Source organism: Symphalangus syndactylus, chromosome 16, assembly GCF_028878055.3.
Source record: "Symphalangus syndactylus isolate Jambi chromosome 16, NHGRI_mSymSyn1-v2.1_pri, whole genome shotgun sequence".
Lineage (NCBI taxonomy): Eukaryota > Metazoa > Chordata > Mammalia > Primates > Hylobatidae > Symphalangus > Symphalangus syndactylus.
The window spans coordinates 87,946,524-87,963,028 of NC_072438.2; the positions used below are offsets into that span (position 1 = coordinate 87,946,524).

The window sequence follows — 16,505 nt, forward strand, 5'->3', positions numbered from 1 at the left end:
TCGAACTCCAGACCTCAGGGGATCCGCCCGCCTCGGCCTCCCAAGGTGCTGGGATTACAGGCATGAACCACCACGCCCAGCCTCCCAGTCACTTCTTTTGGGGATTATGGATTTCAACATTTATTCAGTCAGCACACTGGGCTAGATCCTGAGAATTCAAACATGAATAAGAAATGTTCTCTAGAAAGAAGCAGATCTGCAATAAATTATTCTGAACCCCACTCCACCAAGTCTTGATGCCAGTGAGATAGAATTCTTGTTCTTGCGTTAAAATTTCACAATTACTTTACTTACATTGTGCATGGGTTTATGGTATCTCTCCAAGACCTAGGTGATATTTATGCCTCCCATCCCCAACACTGGACAAGTGTTGCCTAGTGTAGATTATAGATGGGTGACATTAAATGTCTGTGTCCCAGCCCATATGCAGGAAACTGTCCCCTTCACAGCTGTGTTAGTGTGTGCAGTACCTGAGGCATACAAGTCACTCAGCATGTATTTATCGAAGTGATTTAAATATGGCCTATCAGCCATATAAACACACATACCTTGGAAATGATACCCTAGAAGCACAGGGGTAAAATTACCTGCTCCCATAAAAAGCCTCGCAAGCTGGTCACAGTGGGTCAACAACAGTACCTGTGAGACTTTTAAACATTGAGGACTTGGGAATTTGAATTAGAATAATGGTTCTCAAATTTGCCTATTGGATGTGGGAAAATGTATGTAGACTTATTTCGGTTCATATTAACATTTTATGGTTTGTAACAGCTCCTGGATGAACAGGTTTGAGAACCACTGATTCAGAAAGGGCCCATGGCCCTGGCTGGCTAAGGTCAGTGGACCCGTGGATCTGAAGGGCACTTTCTGTGTCCCTTGTTTAGGAGGGTCAAAGCTGTCGACCTGTAAACAGGTCAAGTCAGTGTCTTCTTGCTGTTGAAATATCATAAAATTTGTTTACATCTGTTCAAAAACCTTGTTTAATTTTTTTTGTAATGTTCTGCTCTTCATAAGGAATACAAGCTGTTTTAGAACAGTCTTGGTAAGGCGGTTTATAGAAGCTGAAGGTTGCTAAATATTGCTAAGGCAGCTAGCCTGGTAATTATGGACTCTATGCAAATCGCTTTAAACAAATTACCCCCCCACACCCCCCCAATAGCTCTAGCTGGAAATAGCTCAGGGGCATGGGAGGGAGGGAGTCGCCCCAACAGAGTGGGTGAGAACAGTTGTTGGGATTTTATACTCACAGCTCCCAGGGTAGAATTAACCTCTACAGTTACAGACTCCTCTGTCATGTAGGGGAAGAGTAGATGGAAGTTAGAAAACCTGAGAGGAAAAGCTTCTTCCCTTGGCCTCCAAATATCTCCCGGAGTAGCTGAAAGGGGAAGAGACTGAAATAAAAAGAAGTTAAAAGAAGCAAAGGCAGCCTCAAACCTCAAAGGTCCCACAGTACTCTGAAACCAAGGGAGCTAGGACCAGCCCTGGATGCTGAAGAAGGCAAGAGCTGGGGACACCTCACCCAACCAGAAAGCTGGGCTGGGCTCATCCCCAGGAGAATGGATGGCGAACGCCCCAGCGGTCCTTAGACCCCATAAATATTATGTTTACCTCAGTTACTCTGCATGAAGGCACTGTTTTTGATGTTTCTGTTAAACTATTGTAATAAGTAGCTATATTTAACCCCAAACTGAGGTTAAATTATATAGAGAGTTTATTTGGGCCAAGATTGAGGATCACTATCTGGGACACACTTCCCAGTGGCCTTGGGGAGTGCTCCTTTCAGCCTTTGTTACAAGCAGGTTTTTAAAGGCAAAAGGGGCTGGGCGCGGTGGCTAACGCCTGTAATCCCAGCACTTTGGGAGGCTGAGGCGGGTGGATCATCTGAGGACAGGAGTTCAAGACCAGCCTGGCCAACATGGTGAAACCCCATCTCTACTAAAAATACAAAATTAGCTAGGTGTGGTGGCACACGTCTGTAGTCCCAGCTACTTGGGAGGCTGAGACAGGAGAATTGCTTGAACCCGGGAGGTGGAGGTTGCAGTGAGCTGAGATTGCACCACTGCACTCCACCCTGGGCGAGACAGAGCAAGACTCTGTCTCAAAAGAAAAAAAAAAGGCAAAAAGGGACAAGGAATGGGCTGACACGAAGTCGCTTGACGGGAATACTCATTGATTTACGGTATAGGGTATGAATTGTGGTGTCCAGCATACGGCATTTTATGGCTACTTGGCATCAGTTCATCTGGAGCCCACATAGCAAGTGGCTTCAAGGTCATTATTCACTCAAGGTGGGAATGAGACGTGACTGCTGTCACACATTGTCACATTTCAGTGCATCCCTAGGTCTGACAATTAAAGGGGATGCCCTTCCTCAGATGAGTTTCTTTTCCTTCTCAGCAAGGAGAAGCTTATGTATATTGATCTCTGTATTTCTGGATGCTACATGCAGACTGCATGCCCTGCTCTCAGCTGCTGAAACTCACATGTCCCATCTGATCTTCCTGCCACCCCAGAGTTTAACATGAAAATAAGCCTCTCCCCTGTCTCAGAAGCCACTTGTACCTGTGTTCCAGGGCTGCCGTAACAAAGTATCACAAACCGGGTGGTTTAAGCAACAGAAATTGAGCATTTCACAGTTCTGGATGCTGGAAGTCGGAGGTCAAGGTGTTGCAGGGGCGGCTCCTTCTGAGAGATACGAGGAAGACTGTTGTCCAGGCCTCTCCCCTAGCTTCTGGGTGTTTGCTGGCAATCTTTGGTGTTCCTGGGCTTGTAGAGAAGTCACCCCGGTTTCTGCATTCATCTTCACACTGCGTTCTCCCTGTGTGCATCTACCTCTGTATCTTCTGAATATCCATTTTATAAGAACATCAATCATTGGATTGAGAGTCCACTCTACTCCAGTATGACCTCATCTTGACCAGTTATATCTGCAATGACCTTATTGCTAGATAAGGTCACATCCTGAGATGCCAGGGGTTAGGATTTCAACATCTGAATTTTGAAGGAACATAGTTCAGCTTATAACACTGCCCTTTCACCAATTCCATAGTCCCCAGCTTCAACCACGGCAGTCAAGTCCCCTCAGCTGGTGTTTTATAGTGACCGTAACCTTCACCAGGGGATTTTAGCTCATGAGCTATTCCTAGCCAGCCCTGTGCTCTTGCACTTGGCATTGTGTTCGTTGCTCTACTCGCCTGGCACAGCTGCCTTTACCATTGCCAGTGGCCTCAGCTGAGAGGTGGGTGTGGGGACAGCGGTGTGGGCAAGCTCAGGATGGTCTCCTTGCAGATCCCTGCACAGTGAACATTTGTTGACTGAATGAAAACACATGTGCAAATAAACAGCAGCAGCAACAATAAACTTTGAACAAAATTTCCACAGTTCAGCACCCAAAGTAGATCATTTGTATGATTAAGTAACATCTTCATTCTGGCTTTGTGTTTCAGCCAGCTTAGCTCATGTCTAAATGCAATTCTCACCTGGCTGCAAAATCAGACAGGAGCTCTCCCTCCCTGCCTTCCCAGGTCAAACCTCTACTAATCTCCTCTTCATCTCTGCACAGCTTCTGATCCAAACGACAGGGACATCACAGCTGCCTCCTTCCATCCATGTCCATTGCTATAACTAATCCCATCTTCCCAGGTCTCTTTTCTTTCTGCCACGTGACATGCCCTCTCTTGGATTTCTCTTGATTCCTCAGTGGTTCTGATGGAGCAGCTACCACCACACCTGGCACCTTTGCTCACCTGGCAGCTGACCTTCTGGTTGTTCACCTCTACCCTGCCTGGAAGGACTAGGAGCTTTCCTCCTGCACTCTCCCTGACCTGCCCCACCTCACTCTCTGAAGATCGTAGTCATTCCAGCTTCCCACCCCTTGAAACCACTTACTCACACCTCTAATATCCATAGTTGTAAGAGAATGAAAACAGTAGGCACACCTACTGTTACAACACTCGTAAGACACTGTGAAAAACATGAAGATTATTATTTTCTTGTCTTTCTTTTCCCTTCCTTCTCTTTCCTTCCCTTTTTCCTTTCCTTTTCTTCTTTTCCCTCCCCTTCCCTCCCCTCCCCTCCCCTCTCCTCTTCTTTTTTCTTTTCTTTCTTATAAAGACAGGGTCTTACTCTCACCCAGGGTAAAGTACAGTGGCACGATCATAGCTCACTGTACCGTTGAATTCCTGGGCTCAAGCAATCCTCCTGCCTCTACCTCCCAAGTAGCTGGGACTACAGGCATGTACCACCATGCCTGGCTAATTTTTAATTTTTTTTTTTTTTTTTTTGCTAGAAACAGAGTCTCACTATGTTGCCCAGGCTAGTCTCAAACTCTTAGGCTAAGCAATCTTTCTGCCTCAGCCTCCTGAAGTACTGGGATTACTTGCCTGGCCTGTTATTTTTATATATAATCGAAACCTCTATCAATGAGGTGAAAAAATAGCTCAATATTTTATTTAACCTTTGCTAATAATATCTGTCAGGATTCCTGACTAATACATTAGGAGACCTTTCTCCTTCTTCCCTATTCCTATTTGACACATATGCATTCATTCAGCCCGTACTGGCTGAGTGCCTACTATGTTCCTGTCACTGGTAACAAATTCTGATATTGGAAGGACTACAAAAGCACCTCCGCAATGTCATTTTCCAGCGTGCAGGACTATACCCTAAGTTGCCACCCTCTTCCCAAAAAGTGAAATAAAAGAACTGGCAAGTGTGAAAAAGCTAGCTTTAAAGTTTTATGGAAAGGCATATTAACATCTAGAAATTTTCTCTTAGTAAATAATTAAGAATATGTGTAAACATTTAGCTTCAAACCTAGCCACCAAGCATTCTTTTGTAGTATCAAAATGATGGAAACCACCTCACTGTGTAACAGTAGGAGACTGGGCAAGCTGATACCAAGCAAACTCTCAAAAAGAAATTCAGTTCATTGAAGGGATTTCAAAGAAATAAAATGTAGAAATATATCATGGAAAGATGTTCGTGGTTTACAAAAGAGTATGTGTAATACAATCTCGTTTTTACGTTAAAACACAGAACGATAAAAGAACTTGGTGATTAGAACCCAGAGCATTCATTGGCTGTGACCCACTTTGGGTAGAGGGATGAGATTGTAGATGATTTTTTTTCTATTTGCTTATCTAATTTTTCTACAATGAACAAATACTACATTTAAAATTGTTTTTAAGCTTTTGAAATGAAAAGAATATAAAGATATCCTTTTCTAACTATTTCCACATATGCCTTTCGACCCTTTGCAGCTTATAGTGACTTAGGATACTACATTATCAATAAACTGCACCATGTGGACGAGTCGGTGGGGAGCAAGACGAGAAGGGCCTTCCTGTACCTCGCCGCCTTTCCTTTCATGGACGCAATGGTGAGTAGAGAAGATCGTTGGCTTTCTTTCTTTTTCTTTAACTGGTGGTAAAATATACATAATATAAAATCTACCATTTTAGCTATTTTTGTGTGTACAGCTTAATGGCAGGAAGTACATTCACATTATTGTGTAACCAATCTTCCGAACTCTTCATCTTGCAAAACTGAGATTCTATCCTAATTCAACAGTAACCCTCCTCGGCCCCCTCCCCAGCTCTGGGCAACCTCCATTCTACTTTGTAACTCTACAAATTGGACTACTTGAGATACCTCAAGAGTGGAATCATACAGCGCTTGTCCTTTTGTAATTGGCTTATTTCACTGAGCGTGTCTTCAGGGTTTATCCATGTAGTAGCAGGTGTCAGAATTTCCTTTTTAAGGCTGAGTCACTTTCCAGTGAATGTCTAGGCCACATCTTGTGTATCTGTTCGTCGGCTGATGGATACTTGCGTTGCTTCCGCCTTTGGGTTCTTGTGACTAATGCTGCTATGAACGTGAGTGTGCAAATATCTGAGTCTCTGTTTTTGGTTCTTTGGGGTATATACCCAGAAGTGGAATTGCTGGATCATACGGAAATTTAATTTTTAATTTTTTGAGGAATTAGCGGACTGATTTTCATAGCAGCTATACCACCATCAGAGTACTCAGGTTCCAATTGCCTGTTGACTTTTAACCAGTCCATCTTGTCAATTTATTTAATTTTGCCACAAGTTCTGGTAGGTGGCAGGAAACCCCATTTGAAAATTTTGATGCAGATATACAGTTCTTTTCTGATATACTCAGGATCAAAGGATCAGAATCACTTTCTGATAAACTTACCACTTGTGTGGCACAGACACCCACAGTTTTAGAGTAAGAATCTGTTGAACATACTGGTAGGGTTTCATTATTTTAATAACCAGCTTTACCCCATTAGCTCAGGGCTGCCCACTTCCATAAATTCTTTGTCATGATACTGAGGAGTGCTTAAACAGTGCTTTTCATTCTCTTCTGCTGTCTTATAAATATAAAAAAGACTTAGCAAAAAAAAAATGTGTATATATATATATATATATTCCAATAAGGTCCAGTGCTGGAAAGTAAACCCTTTCCTTTGGTTCCATTTTGAATTATTCTTGGAAGGAGACTTAAAAATATGTTAGTCTGTACAGTTTTTTTTTTTACCACCCCCACCTCAAGTTTATATACAGTTAAATGCATGATGTAAGTGCATAACTGGCTTCCCTGCAGTGCCTGAACTAGCCCATGGTGGTAGCCCAGTTAGAGAACTGAAGGAGGTGGCCTTTCTGACGTCCCTAAAGAGTCGAAGCCCAGCTTCCTAGACAGGTCCATGCCGTTGCTCTGAGGTCTGTCCTCCCATCTGTGTTGAAGTGGGAATCTACACACATAGAAGAATTACAGTTATATGGTGAATTCCAGGAACTCAGGACTGTTAGTAAAAGTGAATTGCAGATTCTTAAGGACCTAGTATTCCATGTCCCTTTAGCTGTATTTATTTGCCATAAGAGAGTTTCTGAAATCAAATAGAACACCAGAACATTTGTAATTGGTACCCTTTTCTTCCATGTTTCTTCTGTAAGTTCCCCCAGAGACCCTGGTATAACAGCAAGAGATGGCTTATAAAAATGAAAATAATGAACATTTATAAGGACCAGATCAACTCCTCCCTCCCCACCCCCTCACCCCTGGCAGCATGGCGCTGATATATTGGTTGGAGAGAGAATATTTAAAACCAGCAAGCTTATTGTATGGTGGCTTTCAGACAACAAAGCCAGCCCACAGCCATGTTTGCAGATGGGCAGGGAATTAGCTGTTACTCTACAAAGTCTTGACATGGACCTGGGGAATAGACCCTGCTTGTCTCATTGTGCGTAGCTCAGATGAAATGTCATTTCTGTGTCAGTCCAAATCAACCTTGAAGGTAAGAAGGATGGTCCTTAAACAGAGCCCGTCATGAACTTGAAACCTTCTCCAGACCTGCTGTTCCCCGGGCTTTTCGTCTGCTCCCCTCATAACACCCTCCTCCTCATCTCCCAAAGTGTCAGGTCAGATCCTGCCCAAACTTGAAGGCAAGAAAACAGTAGACCCTAATCAGTCAGTGAGCACCGGTAATGACTGTAATAACTCAGACCCAAATGAGAGCCCTCATTATGATCTGCATCACGTGGGAAGGATGCTGCTTTGGGACTGAGATGCTTGAGAGAGAGAGATTGTGTTTCCTCCATTCTTGGTATTCCTTCAGCTTTCCTGCCAGGCATACAAACCTAATAGCGCTCTAGTCTACATACAATTGGTACTAAATAAATACCTGCGTGCAGTCCTTCACTCCACTGAAAACTCTAATGTGGAGCCAGCCACCAGATCAAGTTACAGTAATTTTACCAACCAAAGATTTATCAGACCTGGGCTGCTAAGGCTTTGAGGGGGTATAAAGTGTATTTCAGGAATGCCCGGTAAATCGCAACAACCAGAAACAGCATAATCCTGAAGGTGTATCTCATGCCAAATTCTTTTCTTTCTGGCAGGCATGGACCCATGCTGGCATTCTCTTAAAACACAAATACAGTTTCCTGGTGGGATGTGCCTCAATCTCAGATGTCATAGCTCAGGTAAATATGGTCTGTGTGTCAATCAGAGCTCCTCAGGGTCCCTTTCTGGCGTGTGTAACTGATGTGTGATTTATATTCATTCGCTGTGCAGTACCCTCTGCATTCAACCTGGTTTTGCCAGCACCGTTACATCACATAGAGACCGCAATAAATATTTGCTAAATGAATGAGAAAAGAGAGCGCCCTGTAATAACAGTATGTATAATCTTGCTAGAATACGGGTTGTAAGAATTTAAATTTAAATAAAGGAGTTTTGACCTTTATTTTTAAACAGCATGCATGTGAGATGACCATAAAGTCATACCTAGTACCTTTTGGCATGTCTTAGGGTCACTGTGCACTTGCCTGGGTGCCCTCTGCGTGGCCTAACACTATGAAGTCTGTCACTCTGTTCTAGAGGGAGGGCTCTTAGGAATTATTCTTAAATGTTCTTATAATCCTCTGTTGTTACCACGCAGGGCTGCCATTCACAGGTCACTTCCCCACATTTAGAAGGAACCAGGAAGTTGATTCAGCTACCTTTCCATGCAGTCTGAGAAGAAGGCCTACATCCCACTTTCTGTTGGGTCCAATTCTCTGAGCCCTGGCACTCAGCCCTGGCTTTCTGTCCTTTCTTCTTCTACCAAGGATAGCGCATGAACAATTTTAGTGGAAAAATAGATTGAATTCCTATGATTTATAAATTAGACTAAGTTCCTACAGTCAGGGATTTGGGAGAATGATTTCTTCATAGAGGAAGAGGTTAGACTGTATCTCTAAATGCCTTTCCAAATTCTCATTTCTTTTTTTTTTTTTTTTTTTTTTGGAAATGGAGTTTCGCTCTTATCGAATGGCACGATCGCAGCTCATTGCAACCTCCACTACCCAGGTTCAAGTGATTCTCCTGCCTCAGCCTCCTGAGTAGCTGGGATTATAGGCATCTGCCACCATGCCTGGCAAATTTTTGTATTTTTAGTAGAGATGGGGCTTCTTCATATTGGCCAGGTTGGTCTCAAACTCCTGACCTCAGGTGATCTGCCCACCTCGCCCTCCAAAAGTGCTGGGATTACAGGCGTGAGCCACCATGCCCAGTCTCATTTCTATTCTGTGAACATTTCCATACATTTTTCCTTTCTTGCACACCCTGATCTCTTAGCCACCTTCTTGAAATAATCTACTGTTGAACTGTTAGTACTTCCCTAAAGACCAATAATTTCCAGATTAATCGTGTTTACTCTATGGATCACTATTATAAGTAATTTAAATGGATTTCTACTAACCGTGTGTGTGTGGATGTGTGTGGGGTGTGTGTGTGTGTGTGTGTGTGTGTAAATACTAGCAATACTAGCAACCACCATTCTTTGGTATGTCTTTGTTAATTAAGAGTTAGTAGAGAATTTTGTCCCAGTCTCACTTTCTGTATCCTATGGGAGATGAACTAAACTGCCTTATTCACTCTAATCACTTCATTTGAAATTCAGTAAGCCTGTCTAATTTCAAACACTGGCATCAGCAAGTCGGTGAGCATTTGTGAGCACACATTTGTAGATGTGTGTTTTTTTAAAGGCAAAAAAAAAAAAAAGAACTCTTAACTTTGCCTAAAATAAACATAGTAGCCATCCAAGACAGAAGAAGAAAAGCCTGTCTCTGAAAAAGACTTTGCCAATACACCTACAGCCATTTTCCTCCTCTATTTTAAACCTGATCCTGGCCCTTGCCTGTTGAGGGAAGGCCTACAAGTTCAGAATAAACAGATCTGGTTAGTGGGAGCGTGGAAGCCGAGTTCAGATGCCATCTGGCTTCAGGCTGTGCCTGGTGGAGTAGTTATTTTAAACCTTGTTGCTTGAGTTCCTGCCACAATTTGGCTGGGGGAATAAATTCTCTTTTTAAGTCTTTTACCCTCAGGCTTCCTCTCATTACCTGAAAACGTTTGTTAGGTATGAAAACATATCTAAGTTGGTAATGAGTAAATGGATTCCATGCAAAGTACTTTGAAATATCACCTTGGCATAAATAGCACATAATCACCAATCACCAATGATAAAATGGAAATCATTTATAATGCCTCAAATTTCAATGGCAATTCTCGAGGGGGGATTTTGTTTTGTTTTGTTTTCAGATTTTACTAAGTTAATGGGTTTCACACAATAGTACAAAAAACCTCTTGGTTTGGTGCAACCATGCAGTGCTTTTCTGTGCCATCATTATTTTAACAGTGATATGTTCCAGTCAATCATTGCCAAGGGATTTGTGAAAACATATTGCTGTTTTTGTTTTATCCCCTGGTCATCTGGACCTTCTTAGCTTCCTTGATATCAAGGTGAGAATTCTCAAGGTTGTTTGCTGTCTTTGGACTTTGCATCCTGTAACTCCTCTGCTATCATCAGCCCTTGCCTTTCAAGGTCAGCTGACATTCCAAGGCTGGTCAGATCATAATGTGTACATCTCCCGCATTCCTGTAAATTCCCTTATCTCCTGCCTTTTCATCTCAGCCTTCTGAGAAAATTCCTCTGAACCAACCCTATGTTATGCATCTTCCTCCACTTGCGCGGTGCTTCTACAAAAGGTTACACAACAGAATAGACTAATCAAACTGTAAATGCACAATCTTATCCCTCACCTCTGCTGACTCTGTAGGAACTATTTCAGAGTGTTTCTCTACCTCTCACCTCCCAACATATGACCTCATTTCCCACCTCACAGAGTCAATTGCAGCAATCAAATTCGTCACCTTCCAGCCAACAAACCTACACACTTACCTTCCAACCCTGCATCCTCCCCATTCTCTTCTCATTGTAGGGGAGGAGGTGTCCCTCCTCCCATCCAGGGCCACTCCTTTGGGTCCTGGCCTATGCTGCTTCCTCAGGAACCTGTTCCCTGCTTTCTCGTGCATCGTTTCCCTTGTCCTGTCACACTCAGATCTCTGCCATGTTAACACAGCAACGAGAAGCTTCCTGTGTATTTCACCTAACTCTTTAGCTACAGTTCTATCACTTTATAGCCAAACTTCTTGGGAGGGTGGCTTCTACTCACTGTCTTTTTCACTTCTCTTTCATTCTGTACCTACTTGAGGCTGACTTTCACCCCCATCAGTCTACCCAGATGATTCTTACTAATGACTTTCCTGCCATTAAACGCAGCAGGCAGCTTCCCTGATCTTCACTCTGTTGACTACCCGCTCCTCAGTCACACGCTCCTTCCCACCGGCCCTCCCACCGCTGCAGTCCTGATTTTTACATGCTTCAGCTTGTTTTTCCATTGGTATTTGGCCATTAAGGTTGATGTAGCTCAGGAATATGCATTGTCCTGCTTTTGTTCTCCGTATGCTTCTGAGGTCTTTGGAATGAGTGGATCCCAGGAGGGCTCTAGACAAAGGCTGGGCTGATCCTCTGATTTCTGCAGGACAGGGAGGTTAATACATTGTTAAGCTTGATTTAGAGACTGTACCATAGAATAGAGATATAAACATTATTGTAATTTCATTCTCTCCTGACTCTGGTTATTTCAACCTATTCTAGTTTTATAGGTTAGTATTTTAAATGTTAATGTAAGTTGTTTTATAATTATTACTGTTGGTGTTTTTTTGGCAGCATTTTTAGTGACTTTTTTTTGAGATAGGGTCTCCCCATCACCCAGGTTGGAGTACAGTGGCACGATCAAAACTCACTGTAACCTCAAACTCCTGAGCTCAAGTGAACCTCCCACCTCAGCTTCCAAAGTAGCTAGGACTACAGGTGTGCACCACTACACCTGGCTCATTTTTAAAAATCTTTTATAGAGATGGGGTCTCACTAAGTTGCCCAGGTTGTCTGGAACTGCTGGCCTCCAACAATCCTCCAGCCTCAGCCTCCCGAAGCACTGAGATCACAGGTGTGAGCCATGGCACCCAGCCCATTTTTAGTGCCTTCTATCCTATAAACATTAATGTCTATTTTCCAGTATATGTCATTGATCACTACTATTTTTTTATTTGTTAAATGTAGCCTAGTCCTCAGGTGTGTGTTACATACACACCTGAGTGTCCAGCCTCTAGAGGGAAAAGCTACATTAAGTTGGTAATGAGTAAATAGATTCCACGCACAGTACTTTGAAGTGCCACCTTGGCATAAATAGCAGGTAATCACCAATCACCAGTGGTAAAATGGAAATTATTTATAATGCCTCCAATTTCAGTGGCAATTCTCGAGGGGTGTTTTGTTTTGTTTTGTCTTGTTTTCAGATTTTACTAAGTTAATGGGTTTCAAACAATGGTACAAAAAATCTCTTGGTTTGGTGCAAACATGCAGTGCTTTTCTATGCTGTCATTATTTTAATAGTTGTATGTTCCAGTCAATCATTGCCAATGGATTCTTGAAAACATACTGCATAAATTTTTTTAAAGCAATAACCTTAAAAAAGATGCCTTGAAAGATTTTTGTAGTTGCTTTAAAGAATTTTAATGGTGGGTATAACAAAATGATCCGTGTTCCTCCAGTGAATCCCAAACATCTGCACCTGAATTACATGAGAGCGACATTGGGTCATCATCCAGTTTTTGGTTCTGTTTGCATAAAAGTCAAGATCTTTGCTCAGGGGTCTGTCTCAGGTTCAAGAGCGTGCCCCTGTGCTTCTGTCGATCAGTTCCCACTTCTCCCCTCTGACCTGTTCCCGTTCTCCCTTCTCTCAGGTTGTTTTTGTAGCCATTTTGCTTCACAGTCACCTGGAATGCCGGGAGCCCCTGCTCATCCCAATCCTCTCCTTGTACATGGGCGCGCTTGTGCGCTGCACCACCCTGTGCCTGGGCTACTACAAGAACATTCACGACATAATCCCCGACAGAAGTGGCCCGGAGCTGGGGGTACGTCTACCAACCCAACAGCAGTCTGTCTGAGACTCAGAGTAGAATAAAACTGTATTCCGCCTCTATGTAAAATGAGAAATCAATGACATCAAAACATGAAATTGGCCAGGATGTCATACCCAGAGGCCAAGTCCTAGATGTCTGCAGGGAAAGACAGTTGGAGGATTAATGAACTCTAACAGATGGATGTGATCTGAGATGTCACTGTCCAGCCTCCTTATCCCATAGGAGGAGACAGAGGCACAGAGAATCTGTGGCCAAGGAACAGAGACGACATTCGTGGTTTCTCTTGCTCTTATGAGTTATTCTGCAGTCAGCAAAGGTTTTAGGGCCCACGATACCTTTGAGTTTATATTTCATTGTGTTTAATTTTACAGCAGGGATCCAGGTTTTGTTTATACTTTCTTCAATGGCCAATCCCAGTCCCTTATTCAGGTGCCTCCCGGGGACCAAGCGCAATATTAGGTACCACAGGGCAACACAGAAAATTTTAAGATATGGTCTCTACCCTCAAGCAGCATCATATCCCATCTGGCAGATCAGAACCATACAGAAGCAACAATTAAACAGTCATCTGAGACAGCACATCACCTGCATGAGGATTTAGGAGCCACTAACACTGGGAGAAGGAACACAGTGATGTAGTGTAAGATGCCTCCTTGGAGGAGGTAGATCTTGCTGTGCCCTGAAAGTTGAATAAGAAACAAGTAGGAGTGAGATAGAGAACCTTATAGAGATGACCAAAGCATTCTGTTTGTTGTAAGTATAAACATTATCTGATTTCTGTGTGTGCTAATTTTCCCTACCCGTAGGTATGAGACATCATTCGGTTTGTCTGCATTTAGCTGTAAGGCATCTACAGCCCTGAATTCATCCCCTCACCTCACCCTGATCCCCACTTGGGCCACACATTACTTTGTCGTGTCAAGCAGTAATTGTTTTGACCACTTACCTCCATCCGAGGTCAGGCTGTCAGTAAAATCCTATCTAGTTATCCCATCACTAGGCCAACCACAATTGGTCTTGACCGTAACAATCCATCTTTTAACATTTAGCCACCAGCAAACGAAGGTAAAGTGGCCAAGATGGTTCCATGATGTAACTCTCACCCTTGTGAACAATCAAAACCAAAATTGCATAATGAAAGCTAGGCTTTAAAGATATCCCACACCTTTGCCGCAGAAGTCTTAGAAATCCCTTGTTCTTTACATGCCTTTATTTTGATTATGCTTTTGAACAGTTTACATGATGTCTGTGAGAGCTCCGAGAGAATAAGAACCTCTGTAGTCAATTTCTACACTGCCAAAATAATTAGGCACATTTTTATGAGCTGACGGATTCCAAAATAAATTATAATAACTTTTTTATTTCTAAGAGTTACCTCTTCCTGACATGGCTTCTAGCCAGTCCATTTGATGAGATTAACAAAGACTTAATTTCAAACCTGTTTCTCAGGCCCTAGATGTGGGTTCTACCTTGGTTAGAGATTCCCTGAGTCTCAGTATGGAAAAGACTGTTTAGGATCCATTAAATTTCAGTGTGTGTTTTAATTTCGCAACAGCTTGCCAGCTGTCTCAGTTAATTTCTATTAAGACTGAACATTTTATTTTGATTCAACTTGGCTTGTCTACAGACACTTTTCCTTATATTACTTTCAAGTATAGTGAATTGGCTCGTGATTAACATACGAAGGAAAAGCTTTGATTCTGAATCGTTTTTTCCGTTCTACTTCTAGAGTTCAGGTAACTTTTATCTTCGTTTCTTAACGCAGGGAGATGCGACAATAAGAAAGATGCTGAGCTTCTGGTGGCCTTTGGCTCTAATTCTGGCCACACAGAGAATCAGTCGCCCTATTGTTAACCTCTTTGTTTCCCGGGACCTTGGTGGCAGTTCTGCAGCCACAGAGGTAGGCCATGCTTTGGGGATGTGGGGCTTATAATCACCTTGGTGGGGCAGGGGGGTGCTGAAACTGATTTCCAGTTCTTCTTGAGAGCTCAAGTAATTCCCCAATATTAAATTCCATGACAGACAGTCACACTAGGAAGCCATAAAGATCTCATTCAGTGACTTATGTAATTGTGTATTTTTATGATTATGGGAGAAAACCTGTCACGCATGTCATACATCCTTCTTACTTATCAAATATGAGGAAGTGAGGCACAGAAAGAAAAGGTTAAAGACACAGAACTAGCTGGAAGCTGGACTAGTGTTAGAATCCAGGTTTTCTGACTCCCGGTCAGTTTTCCATGTCCACGGAGTCAGCACCTGCCTCTTCACCATGGTGGCAGAGGACGATGAAGCATGCCACGTGGCAGCAGAGTGGGACACACCCAGTGGCTGCAGGGCCGCTGCCTCTGTGTTGACCCGGCCTGCCCTCACCTGCCCTTCACCATCCTGCATGTGCTGCCCGACTCGTCACCACCACACCCGCGCCTGGCATGCCCGCCTCAGATGGGGAGCTCCTTGATTGAACAAACTTTATCTAGAAACTGGCAGCCACTCCAAAGAAAGAGTTGACTCATTTTTACCTCTTTCAAGTTGGGTTTGAACAAATAGAATTACTTCATTGGCTTCCTCCTCCACTGTCCTCTGGAGAATTAATTCCATCTCTGGAACTGCTGGTCCCGAGGAAGGCTCATGGCTGCCCACGAGGGCCCCCTGTCCAGGCACTGCCTTGAGGGGAGCCGCCCGGAGCCCTTACTGCGCTGTCAGCATGTCTCCAGCCAGAGTGCCTGCCAGTTTCCATGTCCTGGGAAGCTGCTCATGTTCTCCTGGAAAAAGAAGCACGTAAATCAAAAACAGAACGCTTTCTCTTGCTTCGGTGTGTTCCTGGATTTTGTTTTTTGAATCATGAACATCATCTTGGGTGGCTACTGTAACACACAGTTTTTGTTCTCGAATACTTCAGTTCGAGTTTCTCACAAAAAGTATGGGACCCCCACCACCTGTGTGCTAGAATTCCATCCTCCCCTTTAAAAAAAAAGAAAAAGGACAAATTATCCATTAGAGCCATTTGAAAATTGCTCTCGATGGCATATAGGAACAGCACATGGGGTACAGCACTGGCATTTACTGGTCATCTGCTCATGTGCCAGGCATTTATGTACATTTCCTTGACTCCCCAGTAACCCTATGGGATGGATATTATTGTTCTTACTGTTCCACCAGAGCAGCAAGAAGGGGGAGCCGTGGGAGATGTGGTGCTTCGCACAGCTGGGGAGCGATGAGGTGAAGGTTTGGATCCAGGTCCGCCCTATCCCAAAGCTCCTTTTTGTTCTAGCACACCACGCCACACCACACTTTCTTCACACTGCTCGGGGACTTGCCTTATGTTCCTGGAACCTCTGGGCATTGCCGTTTCGTTAATTAAAACAGATGAAGCTTGTTCTCCTCCTTCGCAGGCTAGGCAGAGGGTAGAACACTGCCAGGATGTAGGTTTAGATGCTTTGTTTTCACTTTTCTTCCTTTTAATTCACATAGGGAAGAAACTGTCATTTTATTTTTCTTCTTTAAGAGGCGGGGTCTTGCTTTGTCACCCAGATAGGAGAACAGTGGTGGCACGATCATAGCTCACTGCAGCCTCGATCTCCTGGGCTCAAGCGATCCTCCCGCCTCAGCCTCCTAAGCCATCATGCCCAACTAATATTTTAATTTCTTTTGTAGAGACGGTGTCTTGCTTTGTTGTCCAGGCTGGT

General features: G+C 43.4%; 1 protein-coding gene across 1 annotated transcript in view; it reads left to right on the plus strand.

Moving 5' to 3' along the window:
• The window catches only part of ANKH (ANKH inorganic pyrophosphate transport regulator), a 162,010-nt gene that overhangs the window by 107,478 nt on the left and 38,027 nt on the right, over positions 1 to 16,505 (plus strand). The window contains exons 3-6 of the mRNA XM_055246359.2: positions 5,262 to 5,380; positions 7,908 to 7,991; positions 12,637 to 12,807; positions 14,582 to 14,716. Of these exons, the coding sequence (XP_055102334.1) occupies positions 5,262 to 5,380; positions 7,908 to 7,991; positions 12,637 to 12,807; positions 14,582 to 14,716 (509 nt within the window). The remainder of the gene's footprint in view (positions 1 to 5,261; positions 5,381 to 7,907; positions 7,992 to 12,636; positions 12,808 to 14,581; positions 14,717 to 16,505) is intronic.